Source organism: Chroicocephalus ridibundus, chromosome 3 (assembly GCF_963924245.1).
Source record: "Chroicocephalus ridibundus chromosome 3, bChrRid1.1, whole genome shotgun sequence".
NCBI lineage: Eukaryota > Metazoa > Chordata > Aves > Charadriiformes > Laridae > Chroicocephalus > Chroicocephalus ridibundus.
This window is the reverse complement of record NC_086286.1, coordinates 37,154,675-37,176,927: the sequence shown is the minus strand read 5'-3', so window position 1 is coordinate 37,176,927 and position 22,253 is coordinate 37,154,675. Positions and strand designations below refer to the sequence as shown.

The 22,253-nt window shown below is 40.8% G+C and overlaps 1 protein-coding gene across 2 annotated transcripts in view; it reads right to left on the bottom strand.

The window, feature by feature from the left end:
* Window positions 1–9,014: 9,014 nt before the first annotated feature.
* ZNF318 (zinc finger protein 318) overlaps window positions 9,015–22,253 on the bottom strand; it is a 29,032-nt gene continuing 15,793 nt past the window's right edge. Inside the window, exons 5-11 of one of the 2 annotated variants that reach the window (XR_010070286.1) lie at window positions 19,877–19,976; window positions 18,815–19,098; window positions 15,683–15,886; window positions 15,089–15,188; window positions 13,949–14,067; window positions 9,375–13,500; window positions 9,015–9,258 (exon numbers count right to left, since the gene is read on the bottom strand). Coding sequence is in view for 1 of the 2 variants with exons in the window: in XM_063328779.1 (XP_063184849.1) it covers window positions 10,069–13,500; window positions 13,949–14,067; window positions 15,089–15,188; window positions 15,683–15,886; window positions 18,815–19,098; window positions 19,877–19,976 (4,239 nt within the window). In the remaining variant the exon portion in view is untranslated. Of the gene's footprint in view, window positions 13,501–13,948; window positions 14,068–15,088; window positions 15,189–15,682; window positions 15,887–18,814; window positions 19,099–19,876; window positions 19,977–22,253 lie in introns of both variants that reach the window. The other variant, XM_063328779.1, reaches the window with a different exon arrangement.

The following is a 22,253-nucleotide window of genomic DNA, read 5'->3' as shown; positions in this document are numbered from 1 at the left end:
TGGTTCTGCTATTAAAGACAGGTCAGTCTACTAATTTAGGGAGAAATTATCCTCTTGAAGACTAAAAACTTAACATGAAAGGAATAGTACAGGCATTTCTCTTTCTTTGTATATTTGCTTATAGTTGTTGGTAAAGAGTAGCCGTAGGCCATTTCCGTTTTTTGAAAAACAAACTAAAGCTCCTGACACGCTGCCTTATCACTGCTGGGCTCAACTTGGCTATAGGAATTTCCTGCTTTGAGTTCAGTCCATTCACTTTAGATTTACTCACAGCATCTCAGATGTTCTGTCTGGGAGCCTTGCCTGGGTGGTTAAGCGAAGCTGGAGGTTTGGGAGATTGGATTTCTTCCTCCCAAACTCAAGACTGAATCTGAAGGCTTGTGATGCTTTTTTGATGTAATGGTTGTGTTCAGCTTGCTTGCACAGCTGGAGTTGTACATAGTCCATAGTCTGCCCCTGCTCCTCATTTCCTGCTGCTTCTGGGCATAATGTTTAGCCCTGATTTGTGAACTTTATTTTTTTTTCTCCATTTGCCTTTTGTTTATTTCTCTCTTTGATTCAGTTGTGGTAATACTGCAGGGTAGGGACAAGATGGGAATTACCTTCTCCGGTCTGTATCGCCCAGTTCCACAACTGCCTTACTTTCCTTTCTGTGCTGTGGGAACCAGCAGTTTCTTGAAAATCTTATGGATCTTGTGGCTGGGGAGAAGAACTGTCAGAGGTATGATGCTAACAGAGCAGGCAGATAAAATTTCCCCTGAGGACAGGGAAGACAGCATTGCTTTGTCATTCTGTGTCCTAGCAGTTCTGTGTTGTTTGGGTTTTTTTCCCCTAGCTACATAGGGTTTTTCACCACCCAAATTTTGGAGGCATGGGAGGTGTGAATGGCAACTGTGCAACATCCTGTCTCCTCTAGAAGAAATTCACTTAGACATTGTACAGCTACTTTTTGTTTCGCGTGCAAGTGCTTCTTGAACAAACTAATCTTGTTTGCTATGACGTAGCGAGATCCATGGCTTTGCAGAACGGTTCCTTCTGGAAGTAGCAGCCACTCAGGCTGTCAGCTCAAACCAGGGCTTTAACTGGCGTAGCTGATTGCCATGGGCTACCAAAGGCTCTGCAGAAGACTTGTCAAGCTGTAGAAGTGAGCTCAGCTCTCCTTGTGTTTCTTCTCTCCCTGGATGGGTTTGTTACTTCCCCCTCACCCTCACTCACAGGGAGCTGTAGCTCTAGAATTCCACATGGTCCTCAGGCAGCTTCACTGCGGTGCTGTGACTACCTACGCTGTGCCAGCACTGGAGAAGACGTGTAATACCACTTTCTCACACAGGAAGAACCAAACCAGCCCAGGCTGCTGCTGTCCTGTCCATTGGACCCCTGTAAACCCTTCCTGCCCCCATTAGTCATGGCGGAATGTGGATGTGTATGATGGGTCTTGGTCAGGTGTTCTCAGGATGTGACATACACAGAAAGTTGGCAGCCTTTGCATGGCGTGAGGCTGTGCAGTGGCTAGAAATATTTACTCTGAGAGGTGTGAGGTGCTTCACTGCTCTCGTGCCAGTTGTCACTTAACAAAGACAATTGGTTTCCTGTGTATTTGTCTTTTGTGATTGATTGGTTTTGATGTCCAGGATGGTGTAAGCTCTGACTGAAGATAAAGGACTTCCTCCAGGGTGGATTCTCTCACACCTAATAAAGCATGATCTGATGTTGCAGCCCCTCCGTCAGCTTTGCACCAAAAGGACCTCCCTCCAGTGCAGATGAGGCTTGTTGAACTTGCCTGGAATGGGTCACTGAAGTTGAAGATACACACCCTGATGGTTTAAACCTCACTTCCATAGCAAACATGGCCAAAGATGACAGCCTTAAGGTGGACATTATTTCATTTACAGCCAAATTATTTTCACAGCATTTCCACCACCCCAGCCCAGGTTTTGCCTGTTTGCTCTGTGGTTGTCAAAAATCCCCATGACAGAGGCATCTTGAAATCCGCACTCTGGAAAAGCATAAAACACACGCGAGTGTTACAAGGTGCAGAGCGTGCATGTTAAAAGTGCTGCTAATCGCTTTGTATCAAAATATATTTTTTTACTAGTTTCTCTGAGGATGCTGCAGCTTTTCCAGAGTGCCCAGATACGGGAGAGAATCCAGCCTTGTGTTGCAGATAAAAGCCCACTGGCTGCCACACATACAGCTCTCGGGACTTTCTTCAGTCCTTACTGCTGTGCCGTCAGGTTCTGCCAGAGAAGATTAGAGATGAGAGGGCACCAAGGGCCAGGTACTGGGTGGACTGCCTAAAGCCAGTTACTGAAGGAATCCATAGTTTGTGTGCGCCTGTGTTTGTGGTGCAAGGGGGTCTGAGTACCAGCAACCTGAGTGGGTCAGTGTGCCTTAGGGGGATTGTATGACCAGGGTATGGAGCTGGAGAGAATAAGGATCTGGGGCCAGCTGCTGGATAAATTATCTAAGGCCTGTTACTGGAGGGACCCATGTTGTATGTACATTTATGTTCCATTAAAGACCTTAAATCCCAGAGAGGGGAACAGGACAATGCTGTTGGTCCTGTTTCCATTTGCACAAGTGCTGTTTTCTGACTTTCTCTGTGTTTATCTGTGGCTGGCCAAATGCATACACATATGCATGCTTGTGTGCCTACTATGAATACACACTCAGCCTTGCTCCTGGCCAGAGCTGGGGATACAGAGCCGCAGGCAGCTTCACCTCTATCAGACTACCAGTTTTAGCAGCTCCAACCAACACTTCTCTCCTACTGCAGGCAGGAGGTAATTTTTGCTAGAGAACGAGGTTAAAATGCAGCCTTTGTGTGCCAGTTAATTTTTTCACTAGCTACACTGTACCATCTTCCTGAATACCTTATCAGCAGAAATACAGGTTTATTTTATTTTCTAGAGTAGCTGGATCGATACTATTCTGCTTGTTTGGTTACTGAAGAAAGGGATGAAAGTATAGGCAGTCTCTTCGAGACAGGGTGTTCGAATCCATCCCTGTATTACACCTCTATTAGCCGAAGGATGTCAAGTGCTATGGTAATTAGTTTACCAGTCAGCCTCTGCAGTAGCAAATTAAGGAAGGAGAAAGGGAAAGTGGATCTATAACACAACAGCAGGCTGAGAGCTGACAATTCAATACTTAAGATTATACAGATGGGTAAGACTTAGCAGGCAGTGCTGCTAGGAAACACGTCATCATTGTGCAGAGCTTGTGTGTGGAAAATAAATATTTCTAAAATGCTCTCCTTTCCTGAGCAGCAGCAACAAACTCATTTGGTTTTTTTCATCACATATAAAGCAGGATGAGCCTACCTACATACTGTAAAGCAAACTCTTACACATTATTTTGTACAATAATCAACAGCTATGATAAATCTATGCAAAAAAGCAGCCTGTCTGATGTTTGTCTTTATTCTTTTACATGCTTGGTAGCTGCTGTCAGGACTTTTTTGTTGGTGAAACACAGCACCATCTCCCTCAGGTGAAATAATTGCAAAAAGAGCTACCGAGGGACTTCTGTGAATGTATGACAAAAAAGTTTGCATGAATAATTTAACATGGTATCCGAGTTTAAACATAGCTGGAAGATTCCAGATTAAGTATAGAGACAGGAGTTTTAAAAAGCCTTTTCCTCCACTTTAAGCAGCTCTTCCAAGAGATACAGAAACGGTGTTACTGTAGGGCCATAAAGACCCTATGAATAAAGAAACTTCAAAATCTATCGCCCTCTCTTGCCACTATTAATACTTTGAAATAGCCTGCACTTTTTTAATCCTCTTTAGAAAATAATTTTTAAACAAACAGCACTCAGGATCCAGAGTTATTTCACAAAAGTTTAATGTTCGTTTTTAAAATAATACTATTTAATCAAAAGAAAGGAAGCATCCACACATACACAGTCTTCTTGGATGCTGGCAATACAACTTACATCACAGACATACCCATAAACAGCATGTTTAATTATTAAGAATATAGAAAAAGCCTCACTGATTAATCATATTAATAATAATGAAAAGAATGTGCCCTCATACCAAAGACAAGAGGAAGATACCATTCCAGTCATGCAAATCTGCACCCACCTTCTCAGAATAGGGTTCCAGAAGTCCAGCAGTTCCAGATAAGATTTTCTTAGCTCCTGTGGAAATTAACCAAAAGCCAGCAAAGAGAATGCGCTTGTTACAGCAAACTTGACGCTCATCTTAAAACCTTGCTTGCTGAGCTTCTGGTGGGTCTGACTGTTACATTCCCAAATCTGAGGCCCTTTTAATTGTTTTCCCCTCTGCTCAAAAGCTTTCAACCCCAAAAGTTTTTGATGCAGTCTGGAAGACGTACACTGTGCTTACTACAGAATTAAAACAGCTGTAGTTGAACATACTGTGAATGTAGGCAGTGGACTAGGAGAAGAGATTTGCAAGAACTAGGATAACTACAAGCTATGTACTCGATGCTTTGGTCTAGGATGCTAACCTTATAAAGCAGAGGGCTTAATCTTACAAACCTGAAATAAACTTTCAACCTGTAATCCTTTCTTGGGTTCTGAAACACAAATTCAACTCTCAGAGGAATAATTACAGGTCATTTAGTATCTTGGATGATCTCTCTTCTGTAGACCCTTGCTTGAAGCAAGCCGTCCACACCTGTATCTTGTATCAAATGCCAGATAGATCAAATGGGAATTATAAAGTACTGTAGCAAATGCAGAATAGGGAATTTTTCCCCCCTGGCCAAACTGCATCTTTTGCATTAATTCATTGCACTGAATGCAGGAACTACAAGTAAGAATTACTTTTGTAATCCTATCTTGGATGATATGGCTAGAGACACAATCAAGATACACTGAGTTTGAACCTCTCTCGTACACTTGGTAAAGCAATAGGATCTGTGAAACTAACTGGCAAAGGGCGTAAAGCTTAAACAGTACATGGAAAGCACCATATTAAATGGGTTTAATTGCATTAAGCCTTCAGTTGTCATGAGAAAAAAACAGTGATAGATACTCCTTTGCTAATGGCCTTTAGTCCTTTTTTTCCACACTAATCAAGCATTTATAAATACCCATCTTTCAGGTGCACAGCTACATGAGTCTTTCTCTCATCTAATTATTTGGCATTTACCTTTAATTTCTGTTTTTTTCATATCTGAGAGGAAATGAATACACCCTAATTTGAGTACTGATGATAATCTTTACCTTTTCTTTACCAGATGGCTGTCACAGGGCTTCTCATATTCTTCACAGCTACCATATTCTTCTGAAGTGTTATTTTGTTTCTACATTCATCCAAAGTTTGTAAACAAATTAGACAGGGTGGTATTCCGAGTAATTGGTACTAATTGCTTAGGTTCTGGCTAGAGCTCCCCCACAAAAGCAGTTTCTTGAAGAAAAATTGTATTTGATTAAGAATTGAAAACATTACCTTGTGCGTGTGCTTTCCTGTCGGTAAACTGAAGGTTCTTCAGTCATCCTACTGGAAAAGGGAACACTATTTCCCTCGAAGCAGCTCCGATACAGGTTTTATTTCCTGCAGGAATTCAACTGTTCTCCACCACCCACTGGAGCAATGCTAATGGCTCTGCTCTCTGCAGCCCCAGTTGCTGTACAGCTTCGTGGGAATTATTACAGCAGCTTGACTCGTTTTACCAGAGCCTAGAACCGCTAACATACAGTAATCGGCCTTCTCACTGCAAGCAGCAAGACAGCCCGAGGAGTGGGATCGCAAAACAAAACCCAGAAACTAAGACTAAATATGGAGCCTTGGTTTTCTGCTCTAAGGCAGAATATAACAGCCTGCAGCTGTTTTATTTTGCTCAAGTTGGTTATAGCCAGGAATACATCCATATTGGCTGAAAATAGCTAACAGAAAGGACGGTCTAGCAATCATAACCTGCATCTCTCCTTCATGCTAGATAAAGGCAGAGGAGTCAAGTGAAATCAGTTTTATGGCTGCTCTTATACTCCCACAGTGGTGGCACGTAGGCTGTTCGCACTTAATCCCTACAGCAGGCAGAAGAGAACTGAATTCTATCTCAGAGAATTATTTTACTCCCTTTACCTTTCTGTAATGCTGAGAGAGCAATAAACCAACAGTATTTCATCAAGTGCCACATAAAAACCTGCCTATGATTTCTATTGCCCTTTGCATTAAAGAAATACAGTTTTATCGTGCTTTGGGATGCGCTAATTTGGTGGATGGTTGTGGGTTTGTTTTTTTAAAGAGACTTCTGCTATCATCACTTATTTCACTTGCTATTTCTGAAACCCGTTTGGAGTTTACCAGGCTAAAAATATAATCTGTCTTTGCCCACTTTCCTACTATCTGTTTCCATGGGCAAAATTTAAGATCTTTGTGCAGCTTCCCTTAGCTAAGAATTAGGCAGTTACTTCCACCTTTGTCAAGAATTAAATGGCAGAGACCTTATATCTTGATCTACTACTTGTACTTTTTAACCACTAAGACACAAATGCAGTTGGAAAAAATTAATAACAGGACACCGGTTGATACATTTCTTCCCTGCTCACATGCCATTTAAAAGTCTAAAACAAACAAAGAAACAATTCCTCCTCCCCCGCGCCCGACCCCCCCCCCCCCAAGTCTATCTGCTACTTAGTTAAAACTTAGAGACAAGATTCCAGCAAGCTAGAAGAAAGATTTACCTGCCCAGAGAGACTCCAGGGGAAAAAAAAATAAATTACTGTATTTTGCCTAAAACATTACTTTTACTTTTAAAGTTTTCTGCCAATTGCAAACATTTGAAGGCTGCTTCTCCTTTCCAAATGCAGCCACAGACGTTAAAAGAAACTGGAAGAAGTATTAAAAAAACACCTGGACTTAAAATATACTGGCAGAACACCCAAGAGCTTTTCCACGGCTCTTTTCCACTGTCTCTTAATAAAGCTTGGTTTTGCAACAAACTTCATCCAGGAGAAAGGCCTTTCTGCCAGCCTCCATCATGGCAAACCAAAGGTCGCAGCATTAAATGAAGGCTTAATCGATTGTCCTTTGAATTTACTAGGTATTTGTGCCTGGTTTGAAGTAGCGTAAAGAAAGAAACATTAAAACTAGGCTTATTCCCTTCCTATCGGCAGCCTTCTAAAAATCCGGAGAAAGGTAACTTCTTATGCCTTATGCAGCTTTTAGAGAACTAGGTCGGGAAGGAGAGGTAATGCTGTATTGCACCATTCAAACACACAAGTAAATCCCCTCCATTAACTCACCCCTCCTCCTGAGGATCTGGAGTCAAGAGTCCAAGGCCAGCCTAGAACTTAAGGCTTTCCAGTCAGTGCACTATGCTACAGCTCTGCCAGCACAGGGGACCAGTACAGTGGATAAATCATTTACTGCATGCCTCTGGAAACCACAGCAGAAAAAAAAAAAAAAAAGAAAAAAAGAAAAAAAAAGAATACATAAATAAAAATATATGCCATTTCATGAAATTGCAAGACAGTGTTAAAGCCTCTGTCTGCCAGTCTGCCTAGATGTCATCATCTACACCATCCGTTTTGTTCTTGTCCATTCCAGCAGTTCCAGGAGTACCTTTTACTCCTACTTCAAAAAAGATCAAATTAACCTTTCTTCCAGTGTGGAAGAGAGAGCCCTACTCCCCTCAGAGACAGAAGACCGATTATTTGATGAAAGGGCATGAAGTAATTTGTACTACAGGAAGGTTCAGCTTCTGGAAAGCTGAAGACAAATATGGGGTAACAATTCTCCGTTTCTCGTTTGCAAAGTTCTTGCCTTCCCTTGGTGCCTGCTTCTCTCCACTCCCGGCCAGCCAGGTTTTGCACTGAACACCACCACTACTTGTAGAAGCAACTGCAGGAGAGCAGATAACAAGAGTATTTGATTTACGTTGATGTCCTTTCCCCCAAAATAAAGTTAATCAAGAGTATGTCCCGCACAGGTAACGCAGCATTGAATAAAGTTGTCTGAAGATGATCGTCCAAATGATTGTTTGCCATTGCATGCACCGAGACCTTCATGAAAATCAATCCGCAGAAGGAAACTAACCAGAAAGGATGTCTGCATTCCAAACCAGCACCATCTAAAATGCAGAACGGTGCAAAAATTCAACCTTCCCTTTAATATCTTCCTTCCCTGCACTAATATCCCTCAGTACAAGGCAGGCAAGAAAATCAGTCCACTCTTTCTCTGTGGATTTACAAGGAACCAAGCACTTCATTAAAGAAATTGGAAAGAAAATGGGGGGAAAAAATTTAGCCGTCAAATGTAAACAAATAAACTCATACATATAACAATAAAAAAAACATATACAAAAGAAAACTGAGAAACAACTACAAAGGACTTTTTTATAAACCAGGATTTAAGCAATCTCTGCTCATTACCCAACTCCATTTTAAAAGTATCAAAGCACGTCAAACCTTTCTTTCTTTGATTTTGACAGCAAATGGTTATTTGAAGAAAGTAGGGCAATGATACTAACAGAGACTTCTTATATTCAATGCAGTAACTGCTTAACATCATAAAAACAGCTCAAAGAGCCTTTCTCAAAGGCCTCTTCCCTTCTTAATTAGCTTTTTTTGGCGACTTGACCATTTATACTAAATTTCAAAATTCATCTTAGATAGTTCTTACATTTCTAATATGGAAACACCATAATGACTCTGAAAAATGTTTCATACCTTCTTCATGCACAGTCATGGAAATGGAAGAAAAATGGTGATTTTTTTTTCCCCTTCTGGAGGTCCGTGTGCTGGTAGGGATTACAGAAATATGAACTCTGCTTGGATTCTGCCCCCAACCCCCCGCCTCAAGTTTTACGTAGGGCTCAGGATGTCAAACAAACTTCCACCGATGATGCTGACTGTAGTTCTTCCATTGAGTTCAGCTGGGAATGAATCAGTTTTTTACTGCGCAGGCTAACTGTTGAATGTCTTCATCATCTACAGTTTCTCAACTTTATCAGCTACCACAGGAGTTAGAAACGAATTGAAGTAAAACACTTTCCTTGAGTTACAAAAACAAAAAAACAAAATCAAGAAGAAAGTCTTGTTGACCACCATATGTTTATTTTTTAAACAATTTACAAATAAAAATGTTATATTTATCCAAGCAAACACATTTAATACTTTAGTCTTTAACAAGCTATACAAATGAGAACCATCACACTAGAGCTTTTGATAGCTCAAGGACCATTCAGGGTAGGCATGCATGTGTCTGTATCACATGAAGCGAGTCCAATTCCTGACACCAGGGTTCTGATCTTCTGCTTCTTCAGAGCTGGTCAGCTGCTAAATGATTTAACACAAATAGTTACTGGATCACAATACAACGAAAGAAAGCCCATTTCAAATCATGTAAGTGACCTCAATATGTCTGGTCCAGGTGTCAGGCCACAGAGCCTTACCGGTTAGTCTTCTTCTCCAAAATCCAGTCGGACAGATTTTCTCCCCTTGCTTAGTGATGTGGCATCCATACATGTGCTTATACAATACAATGAAACAGCTTAAGTACAGATGTAATACAACAGTAATTACAAATCACAGAGACAGATAAACAAACAAACAAAAAAAAATCAACTCTAATCACATTCTTGCATTTCAAACAATGAAAGTAAACAAAACCATGCATTACAGTTTAAAGAAATTTTCAGTTTTAGCTCTTCTGCAAGTCTCCATTTTCTCAAGTTCTAAACTGCTCTTCTTGAGCTTGTCCCAGCGGCTGGGCTACTCACGGTGCTACTGACACAAACAGGGTGAGCTGGAAATCATCCAAAAATGGTCAAAGAATAAAAGCCCCCAAAATAAACAACAAAGACGCACGCATTATAAACGAGAGATTCCATTTTAATAGCAGAGTGTAGAAAAGAAATTGGCAAAAAAATTCACATGAAAAAACATTTTACACAATTAATTATGTACAGAATAAAATATGTGTCTGGTTTCCGATGATGTAAGTTTCACTTTAGTAAAGTCCTACCACAGGATGCAAAATACACCCAAAACCCTCAAGTGGAACAAAAAAAAAAAAAAAACCAAACAAAAACCATATACATAATCCCAGCTCTGGCTCCTCAAATATTGGGACTGGCTGGGTTCACTTCAACCCACTGGGCTTTCTGCTAAGCTTTCAGCGATTCCTGAATTTGTTGTAGCTTCCAAACTACTGTCAGCAGTTTCTGTTTGCTCAGTCTTCTTGCTCTGGATGATGCATACTCCCTTGCCTCCTGAGCCACCCTCCTTTCCACTTGCTTCTTTGGGCCCAGGAAGGAAAGTTTCCACGCACCCAGAAGCCTGACTTTCTGTGCTGCCTCCATCACAACTCAGCGACGGCATTTCAACAGCGCCACCTTTGCTCTCCTCCACTTGCAGAAGGATCTCAGACACAGGAGAAATGTCCTGCATTTCTAGAACTGGCATGACCACTTCTGTAGTGTCACTATTTGAGGACTGCAATCCAAGCTGCGGCACAGCCGTTTGAGAAATCCGTGTGCAAAATTTATCTTCCTGACTACCAGAAGTCAATGCAGCAAAATCAGTAATCTCTCTTTCATCCACCGTTTTTTCAATGCTCAGCTTCCTAAGTTTACTGGACTCCAACCTAATGGATGCAACAGTTTCTAGTTTTGAGACTTCTTCCGTATTCTCATTTAAAAGTCCCGCTGTAAGGATGCTGAAGCATTCATGTTTTACCTTGGTATCTCCCAAACTGAAATCAGTGCTTTTGAACTCAAGCTCTGTTTTCTGGGAGGGAATCTCATTGTGCTTCGCATCTTCTGATGTCAAAGAGACTTTCTTGTTATCCACACGAACATTTGCAGAGAAATTTTTGGATTGCTCAGAGTTCAATCCCGAGTGAACGGTATTCAGATGAAAGTCATTGGCTGCTGAGGTTCTTACAACCTCATGCTTTGTTTCTGGGGGGTGAACAGCTTCTTCTGAAAGATGCTCCCTACAGAAATTTGCTGATAAAGCAACTACTGACTCTTGGAAAATATCAGAGCGAGCTCTAGAAAAGCCTCCAGTCCCTACTTCTTTTGCATCTCTCTTGACAAAAACATTATCTAATGTTGCATCAGATCCAGTGTGTCCTAATGATTTTTTTCCAACTTCAACTACTAATTCTACACTGGATCTGACTTCAACGATGTTCGCAGAGCAGGCATTGACTAACCATGCAACTTCCTGCCTTTGGGTTTGGTTATCTAATACTGTATGGCCTGAAGGTTCAGGTCGAACTTTTTCTTGAGCTTCTAATGTGCTACTTCTAGTTTGTGTATTGGCAAGACATGCGTCTGGCTGTATCTCTACCAATTCTGAAGAACTAACTTCCTTAGAACCAGCTTTTATTTCTACATTTGGAGTACCTGACAGATCCCAACCTCTTTCAGAACAAGAACGGGCTGTGATGACCTGTTCTTCTCCATTACTAGCTCTGGAAGTGGCCCATTCACCAGGACTTCTTGTCAATTCTGAAATCTTATTTTGGGTTTCTAAAGTTCGGGGAGCTTTGCCAAGGACTCCTGGCTGAGATATTTCCAAAGCTACACTTTTCAGTTTTACGTCTTTTAAGGAGGCGTCAACAGAACTCTGCTCTGTCATTACTGCTACCAAAGCTTTTCCTTTTGAAGTGTTTTGAGATTCACAGACCAAGTTTGGACTATCAGCTTCTGAGTGAGTTCTACAGTTATCACTTAACTTACCCTCTACCAAATGGGAATTTCCCAAATTTTGAATTTCATTCTGTGTTTCGGGTAACAAAGTCTTTGGGTGTAGGCTAAGCTCAGGGTTTACTGTTTTTACTTTCCAGTCTTTCATCTCTGCATCTTTCTCCAAGGTACCAGGAACATTTGTGTTAGTAACCGCAGTTTTATTTGCATCTTCTTGTCCAACTTTCTCTTGAATCTCTGCTTTCTGTAGATTACAGAATTCCTGACTGCCTACCTGCTCTCTACCTCCTATATCCACAAGTCCAATTTCTGCAGGCATCTGGATACCAGAAGCAGTTTTTGTTTCTGGCAGTTCTGTGACCGACATTTCTGGTAGCTGAGGCTGAAGTGGTTTCTTGTTCATGGCAGCCTGATTCTCACCAAGAACCCAACTCCCCATTACTTGATTATTACACTGTGAGGAATCTTCTTTCAGTTTAGTCCGAACATCTGTTGAAAGAGGAGTCTGAAATTTTTGACCTACATCTTTCCGAATACCATTTTCAATGTCAGGGCTTATGTCAGTATGAAGTACTGAAGTCTCCTGAATATCAGTTTTCTCCAGTTCTAAGCTTCTCTCAGCTGAGTGGACTTGGCTAACATCAGTAGCCATATTCTGAGAATCCTCTTTCAAGGAAGATGAGCTGTTATTTGTTCTAGGGTTTGGAGATAAGTCTGCAGGTTTTGTTAGGTTAGAGTTTTCTCCATTTGCAAGTGCAGAACTTGCAAGCTTGCTGTCAGCCGAACCCTTTCCACCACTACTGTAGAAAATATCATAGAGATCTTTAGCATTGGCTGTGGCCAAGCAAGAGTTTCGTTTCTCTACCTTTTTTGCCTGTTCACTGAAAGCAGTTGAAGGTCGTGGTGGTGGAGGGGGTCTCACAGGCATTGCCAACATTGTCTGTTCACTTTCAGACACACCTGGAGCTACTTCATCTGCAGGGATGACAGCTGCCGGCTGGACTGCTGGTGGAGGTGGGGGTGGAGGTGGTATATCAGAAGTCTGAGAAGACTCACTTTTCTCTGTTGCTTTCAATTCTTCCTCTGCCCCTTTTAAAATTACTTCTTCTCCTCCAAAAGCTTTTGAGATGATATCCGGAGGCAGCAGAAGATCCGCATTGGTTTCTTTTACCACGGGCAGAGGTTTCGTGGTAGCTCCAGAGGATTTTATGGATAGAAAGGTGTTCAAAGGTGCTGGTTTGCTAACTGTTGCAGTAGTAGACTTCCTAAAAATCATGGTGGGGACTGGTAGATTGGGTAGAATTTTTGCTGGTGTTGATGTAGAAACAACTGGTGTCCATGGGCTAGTGTGTGGAATAACAGTTTTCCCAGACAGCTTGATTTCAATGGGCTTGACATGGGGTTTCCCAGACTGACACTTGTTCTCCTCTTTGTTTCCTTCTGTACTCTCCTCCTTTGGAATAGCTCCTCCTGGGGTTTTATCCTCTCTCTCCGTCTTTTTCCAGCTGAATTTCCCAAAGGAAGTCTGGCTTGGTGATTCCTTTTTAGTTTCCTCCTTCTTTTCTTCTTTTTTCTCCTCCTTCTCTTCCTTCTTCAGCTTAAGCTTGATACCCATTTTTCGCCCAGCAGAATCTATTTTGCCCTGGGTTTCACTAGTCCCTTCTCCAAGCTCCGGGATGCTCTTTGCTTCCTCTTTCTTTATTATTTTTGGTTTCTTCTCATCCTTCTCTTCTTTCTGTTTCTCAACTAGTTTCCGTTTCAGCTCACTCTGCCGCCTGCGCTCTGTTTCCAGAACTACAGCCAATCCAGCTTGACGGTCTAGATTTCTCCTCTCTTCATAGAGTGGGTTTTCATCTATGTATTTCTGTGGAAATAAATGGCACAATTTCAGCCACTGTTTTTCCGTGAAAAATAAGTAAATAAATTCAACTCTGTAACAGTTTTGACTTGTTGCTAAGTGCCATCTCAACACTAAGAGAGCAGAGAATTTCTTCCTACCAGGAAACGGAGATGCTACAAACTCCACATTCTGTAATTTAATGTGAATTTAGTGGTGGCTTGCAGCAGTTCTGTCACTCTACAGAGGAGTCTGAAAATCAACACTGGGACTTAAACACTGCTTCAACCTCATGCAGATGAAAGACTAATCTCTATGCAGTGGGAAGTTCTGCTTATTTAGTTCAATAGAATGTAGTGAAGATAACCAAATACATATACTCTGAGTAGGCAAATGTCATTCTTCAGGAAAGGAAGACAGAACAAGTAGAAGGTAACACGAGGAATGACTCGTTCCTGGTACACCAGTTACCAACCTTGTATTTCTCATTGTGGGGATGACTTTTCACATGCTGCTCTGCTGAGATTTGATCTCCAAAAAATTCATGACAGAGCTGGCAATAATATCCAGTGATGGGAATCAGAAACTCAGAGCCTGAAAAGGCCGAAGAAAACGATCAGAGAAATAAAACTTAATAAATGCCAAGCTCTTAACAAAGCCAGATAAATATACCACATAACAACAGCAAAACCTCCAGCAGTGTTCCTCTTGGAACAGTTAATGCTGCTCTCCTTACGCTTACCATATGGGAAACACCACTACCAAGAGCAAACATGTGAAGTGAAGGAGCTTGATTACCAGGATTCAAAAAATTATTTTAGTGCTCTCTGTCACATTAAGGCTATCCCCTATTCAAGTAGATTAAGACTGTAGGAAATATTAACCTATTTTCCATCTTTGTGGTATAGTCTGCTCAAATACTAAGAACTCAAGTATTTTCATTGAAGTCCAGCAAGACTGCATCCTTGTGCCTACAGAACCAGCTGCAATTATCTAACACACTGCAGATCCTCCTTTAGCAGGTGCTACTGGAAGTATGTAACAAATTAATAAACTGAGACTAATCACCGGCAGTCCTATTTAGACATTCAGATTTCAAATCTTACATTAATTTTCAAATGCCTTGCTGCCCCTTCCATATGGCTTTCTCAGATTCTCTGTATCCATGCTCTACCAAGTACTCATCAGTGATTTTTCAGGGACACCTCCACTAAAAACGTATTGAATGGAAGAATCTGTTGCAAGACTGTGTGGAGTACTGCGCAAGATCTGCCCAAACACAGCAAGCTCTTGTGGTCATGTTCTAAATTCTAATACGTTAGCAAAAATTACTTCGTAACTACACTGGAGAAAGAAAAAGTCACCTGATATTCAAAACAAAACAAAAAAACTCTAAAGAAGAGAAGGAACCATGCTATGTTTTCCTACACTCTTGCTTCATGACTTTTTCCACAAGAACAACCATGAAATTAAATGATTTGCCTTTTACCTAGTAATACAGTATCTATATGAGCTCCTATAACACGGTAAAGTTTTGAAATTCTTTTGTCTGAGCAACTGGAACCTGCTGGATGGCAAAGGGAGATGATACCCAAGTTAAAAAAAATGAACGTACCTTTGGCAGGAACAGTTATCTTATCGATGCGTTTTATGGAGTCTTGTTTGGTCTCACTCTGGGTCTTCGAAGCCCAAGGTCTGTTGTAAGGATCCAGGGTCTATTTGCACAGTGACAGAGGTATACAGGCTCATATATTACACTAGCAAGGCAAGTACACTTGTCTGTCCTTTTTAACATCCCTTTCCTTTTTAACATCCTTTCAGAACACAACGTTAAAATCAACGTGCAAGTATTTACAGGAACTGTTTTCCTCTCTTTCCCCTCCCATTTTGCAATTTGTAATGAGAAAATAACCTGTGAGAAGGGTAAAATGTAAATGATAGCAAAGGACAGGGAAACATATGAAACACAAATATCAAACGCTTGTTCCTGAGCGAACTGAACACAGGCCCCATTTACACTAGTCGGAACACACTGTTAGCTGTACAAACTGCTCAAGTCCAACATTAGTGAAAAAGAATTTGGTAAGCAACTTCTTGGGTTCGTTATTATTTCAGGTTCTCTTGTAAAATGTAGTTCTGTGATGTATGTTTTAGTGTTAATATTTATAACAATATGAAATGCACTTAGTGAAGGAAGCCTGCAACATACCTGTCTGTGTTTCTTATTATGCATGTGTGTGAAAAAGTCAAACATGGTCCCGCAGATGGTATTGCAGTCTTTGCACCAGTGGTTCCCTGCATCATAATATTCATAAATATTGGCCAGCTGGAAAGGATGTTTGGAGGACTGTGAAGAGGATTCTGCTGGCTTCGGGCTTCTACCTCTGGATTTTTCATTAGTAGCTTTTGATTCCTAAATTGAACAAAAGGAAACACTTCTCTAAGACAAGGCAGGACAGACGCAATGCTCTAGAACTCAGAACCTGCCTCCAGCAGAAGCCACATACACGCACCCCAAAAAAATTAATATATCACCTGCTTTTCAGCGCCCAGGCTAATTCCACTGTTTCAGAGAGCTGGTATTGCCGACTAGGATGCTGCGTGGCCACAGTGAAGAGCTTCCAATAAGGCTCCCAGATGTAATGGCTGGATGGTTGTAGGTAATCAAGGAACCAAATGAAAAAATTCCCTATGGCATGCACCCTTCCCACTTCATGGGTTTCACATAAAGATATGAATAATTCCAATTTACCATACTAGCCAAACAGTGCCCAGAAGACCTAAAATGGTCCCGTCCCCCTAGAAGCATTCAGAAGTTACTATAAAAGTACTTGGATAAAAGCAGAATGAAAAAGGAAGTAAGAATTAGTTGACTAAAAGTATTTCACTCAATCAGTTTTATGAGATTATTTGAGAGTTCCTAAATTCTCCAGAAGACTCATTGCTTAGCAATAATAGAAAGATGGTGTTCTGTTAAATACCTAAGTATATAAAGTGAAGCATCTTGTGATTTAAGCATGTGACATCTGCACTTACATTGATTTGTACAGAAAGACGCCATACAGTGATACACAGACATTTCAGGACTCTAGTAAAAATTAATACTACACTAACACCACGAGAGTAGGAAAACAAATAGTCCCTGAAATCCCATGAATAAGCCCTGCCAATTTAGATTATGATAGTACAAGATGTGTTTTGAGTTTTGAGTTACATTTTCCATGGCTGAAAACCTGTTATGTTATCATTTCTAATCTGCACGGCAGTCTGGAAAGAATAGCACGTTAATTTAGCAGACCCAAGTTGGTTGCATGGGTTCCAAATTATTCACTATCGGTGTTGAACAAATTTACTACAGCAGATTCAAAATTGTTAAATACCGTCTGCCTTGCTCTGAATTCCTTTTGATAAACAGGGGTAGATTCTCTCCTATTAACACCACCCCACACAACATACATTGTAAATCAAAGACTGAGAAGACACCCAGGCCACTACGCACCCCACAGATATCCATATCCCAATACGATCTAGATTTGGTAGCAGAGTAGGAAGTGACCCAGTGAATATTTGCACATATTCTGTCTGCAAGAACATAGCAAAGCTGACATTCTCTTAAACAATGAGAAGATCAACTTATGATCCACAGAAGTGCATGGAAGGATCTTCATGATGTCTGAGAACCATCATTGTTTATGTTATTTACAGACATACACCCACCCAACATATCCTATAAAAATACTATCTTGCTCAGAACTTTAAAAAGACAAAGCTTCTCACATAGATAGGTGACAGCCAACTTTTAACCCCAGTTTGTGCTTAACCCCAGCTCAAAGATGCCTTTATAGTTTGCTGCTATTTAGAGACCAGAAGGGATGATCTATCTATTTAGTACAACAAGGCTAGCTTCACCTCTGCACTGACAATGTAACTACAACACACAGACACAGGTTCAGCAGCAAGGGACCACAAGGTAGCTTGGAAATAAGCTAAAAGGCATGTGGTTTTGCCCTTAGGTTGGCAGAGTCAACCGATCTTGCTGTCAAAAAGCCTGCACTGTCTTTCTTTTAATTAAAAAAATCTAACAATCAGAATTAGAATGTGAATCATAGAGACTAAGGGCAGTGTCCTGTATGCCTACAGATAGCTGAAAATATTAAATGTTCCTGACCAGAACTCAGAATTTTCCATGTTAAAACAAGGAACTATGAAAAGAGGATCAAGTCATTATGGGTTTGGACAACACAAACAATGAAAGTTAAAATAATTAAAAATATATTCACACATGCCATATCTCAAGAAAAGTAAGCCATGTAACTTAATGCAATGTAGGATTTAACAGACATTGTTGCCTGCTTTAGTTTTACAATGTGGTGACTGAAGCAAATGATTTGTAAAAGTAAGTGGACACTAAACTTCAGCAATGCTTCAAGAAACAACAAAAACAAAACACAAAAGCAAGCCCCTTAAAATAAGAGACATCTAATGAATTCTCTGACCCAGACCAGGATGAAGCATAAGGAAAAAGTTTACAGGATACACAGATCTGAATGACCTTGTAGGAAGTATCTCTTACCCTACTAACATCTTCCTCTCTGCAAAAAATATACAGTAAGGCCTACACAAAAAGCATCTACCATCTCCCATCAGCTATTTCAGTTACATATATGAATAAACATCTGAAAAGCAGGATAACTGATCTCCTGAATACATGGGTAACCTTTCAGATGTTACTATCGTACACTACTTCCACAGTAAAAACTATCTTCTGGGATGTGATAAGCCTGTTTTGGTAAATCCAGCTCTCAATAGTATAGACCATGACAGAGAGACCATACTGATGCACACTGGTATTTCTTGAGAGAACATGTAGCATGTACATAATAATCATGTTAAGCTGACGTTCATATGTAAGTCTTGCGATTTGTTAATAGCATCACCCAGTGAGAAGACCAAGATGCTCCAAAGTTGCAGAGAGCTTTGCTGCTACAAACATTCCTCCTTGACAGGCCATGCCAGAAATGTAGGGAAAAAAGTCTGTCTTCCTGGTATGGCATTGGGACCCAAACAGCTACAAACACTCGTAATGCTGTTCAATCCAACCAACGCCTCAGCAAAACCAAGATCAAAACCAGCAAATGGTACTGAACTGCACAAACCCCGAGGGAAATTATAAACGCTGATACATTGACTCTCACCTGCATGCACCATCAAAACCAGCATGTCAGATGTGATAACAAAAGACACCAAATGATCCTCTAGTAAATGTTTGGGAGTAGCTGTCGCCCCAGTGCCCTCTCCTCATAGTGGGAAAATCATTAGCATATAAGCCAGAAGACTTTACCTTGTTGGAAGATGTTTTCTCCAGACCTTTTGCGTTTTCTGACTTGCTGTTCTTTTCCGAGGAATCTTTGGTTTCCACAGATGGTTTCCGAGGTTTTTCAAATATGTTAATCCCCAGGATTTGTGCTACTTTGTCAAGCTCAGACTGCTTCTTGTCAGCAGCATCAGATTCTTTATGCAGCTCTGAAATCTCCTTCATAATATTCTCTTGTAGTCTGTTCACCTCAACCAACAACGGGTCTTTGTGTCCATCCTTCTCACGACGTTTTTTTCTCAACATCTCTCCTGAGCCAATCAAGGAAGTAGAAGAGTTGGAAATGCAACAGGAAAATTGTCTTAAGATCTGTACAACTATTCCAGCAACAATTAAAATACTAATATAAAATATTACCACTATATATTGACTGCAAAGTTGTAAAGATGGAACTGACGCTCAGGTACAGCACCATTATATCTGTACAATCCACCTCTATAAAGGTTGCCTTAATATACACCGCTAACAGAAGCAGCACCATAATCCTCAAGAGAGGGAATCAATTTAATAATCACTATTCCCCTGTGTGACCAAACATGAAAGTTAATCGTACATTCTAACCTGAAGCATGATTTTCCAAAGGTGAGGGAAATTAGTATTAATTGGACCAAACAAAAGTTTTAAAAATAAAAAAGTTAGCTCTGTCTAGGCAGGACTTTTCCTTCTTCAAATAAGATTCGTGAAAAACTGAAAGGCACGCTGATGTGTCCTCAGTTGCTATTTCTCACTTCTTCTAAAGAAGCACTAAAATGCAAAAAATTTAATTCATTTAACTTATCAAGCTGCCAAAGAATATGCAAAAGCAACTGTGTGCTTCAGTGTAACAGCCAAATCTTGACATAATTAATTTTAATATAGTAATTAGGTCACCGCTTTCTCAAGAGTTCTGCATTGCCCAGAGTATGAAAATACTATTTTTAAACTGCAGACTATTACTATTTTAGTCTTCACTTCTCCTAGCAGGTACTGGGGCTTGTGACACATCCCAGTGGGAAAAAAAAAAAGCGGAGTACTGGGAATGCACTGTACCTTGTTGTTTACGAAGCCTGTCCAATTCAGTCTTCAGATAGTAAAGCTTCTTCTGCCGTGCTTCTCGTTCATTCTTCAATTTTTCTCTCTCTTCTATCACCTAAACAGATTGGAAGGGGACTGGATTTTCTTCTCTTCCCAACAAAGATTAATCAGTCTTACAAGAATGTCAGCAAGACCGCAGTCTGCCAGTCACAGAACACTGCTCACTATTCTCAAAATGTACCTGAATATTTTAACGCAACAAATACATCTCTTCCTCTGCATCTACAGGTAACTATATCACGTGCTCACGCTTCAACCCTGTATGAAGGCAATTTTTTCCTTTTGGGCAGTGTATTCCCCAAAACTGCTTTGTTGGTTGCACCATTTCCCAAGGCATTTAGGCTCAACTGACTATCTTCTACAGGGGTAAGCAAGATCCATGCTAAATGGCTCTCCAAAGCTTAGGCAGTATCGTCGGCACGCTCTATCAGTGACAAAAGACTTCACAGCCCTTCACCTTGCCTCCTGTTTTGACTCTGGCCAATTTTAGCTATTATTTAGGCTTCTGCTTCAGCCTGATCATAACTGTACCACCAAATACATTTTGCAGACATAACTGTCCAAAATTAAACACCCAGATGAAGTTTGTTTCTTGCTCAATAAGGTAAACTCTGGCATGAGGAGCTCACAAATCCACTTTTCACTTGTTTTCATTCATTCTTACAAAAGGAAACCAGGCTAAAATGAAATCAACTAAACTAAAATGAAATCTGAAACGTTCTTTCAATTTCCTTCCCAGCTGCATTTTTCAAGAGACAAATTCCTTTTTTTTTTTTTATCTCCACAATGCTCTTAAAGATTACTACTGACTTCTCCCTTGAACAAACAACAACTAACCCAAGGCTTTGTCTTCCCTACAGAAATCACTACTACTGTAGCGATGTAAATGTTGGCAGGATCCCTAGATATTGCCTGGAGTAGGCCCTGGAAGGAGTTCTACCAACACAGTTAGGCCATGTCTTAAATGCCACAAGTTTGGGTTTTTGGTTTTTTTTTTTGTTTTTTTTTTTTTTTATTTCCTTAATCACCAAAACACCATTCTTTCATTCTGGGTTTTCTCTCAGCATAGGGGTATCAACTGGAGCATGCAAGTTTTTATACTCCAAGCCATTCCAGCAAAAAAATGGTGGACTAATCCCAAGCCAAAGAAGTCTATAGTGCAGGCAAACCCCTAGAAGTTCTGAGATGCACAGGTGAGCTACCAGCGGCATGTCACGGCAGGAGAAAGTGATACACCTTCAGCCTACAGAGCTCTTCCAGAAGTGCCAAATTTCATTAACAACAAAATTTCAACCATGTCAGATGAAGAAATTATTATTCCTGCAAGCAGTGAAAAGTCACTTATCTGCTGATGTAGCACTTTGTGTAAGTACTCCTCTTTAAGTCACTTCAAACAAAAAGCACAGAGGTCATCTCAGACCAAAAATTTAAAGGAACTTCTTTTGAGCCTCTCTTGGATTCAGTGGTCCATCTTTCCATGGCCTGATCTGTTCTGAGGAGTGCGATATAACTAAGTAGGCAAAAAGCTTCCAGCCTCTGCCATGTGCTGCTCTTCTACTAGCAGATCTACCAACACAATGTACCATTAGCACAGCTACACTGAAAGAATGTCTCTAATGCAGATATGCATACATAAATGAAAAACTAGGCCTGAGTCAGCAATGTGTGTTTGCAGCTCAGAAAGCAAATCGTATCCTGGGCTGCACAAAAACCATGGCCAGCAGATCAAGACAGGTGATTCTCCGCCTCTATTCCCTTCTCGTGAGACCCCACCTGGAGTACTGCATCCAGCTCTGGGGCCCCCAGTACAAGAAAGACATGGACCTGTTGGACCCATGGAATTGATGAGAGGGTTGGGACATCCCTCCTATGAAGAAAAGCTGAAAGAGTTGGGGTTGCTCAGCCTGGAGAAGAGAAGGCTCTGGGTAGACCTTACTACTGCCCTTCAATATATAAAGGAGGCTTACAAGGAAGGTGGAAAAAAGACTTTTTACGCAAGCTGATAGTGACAGGACAAGGGGCAACGATTTTAAAATAAACAAGGGTAGATTTAAATTGGACATAAGGAAGAATTTTTTTACAGTGAGGGTGGTGAGTCACTGGAACAGGTTGCACAGAGAAACTGTGGATGCCCTATCCCTGGTACTGTTCAGTTCAGGTTGGATGGGACTTTGACTAACCTGATCTAGTGAAAGATGTCCCTGCCCATGGCACGGGGGTTGGAACTAGACGATCTTTAAAGGTGCCTTCCAACCCAAATACTTCTGTGGTCTATGCCCTTATTTTAAAAACCAAGACTGAGAGGACACCAGTTTGAAAACCCAAACAACCT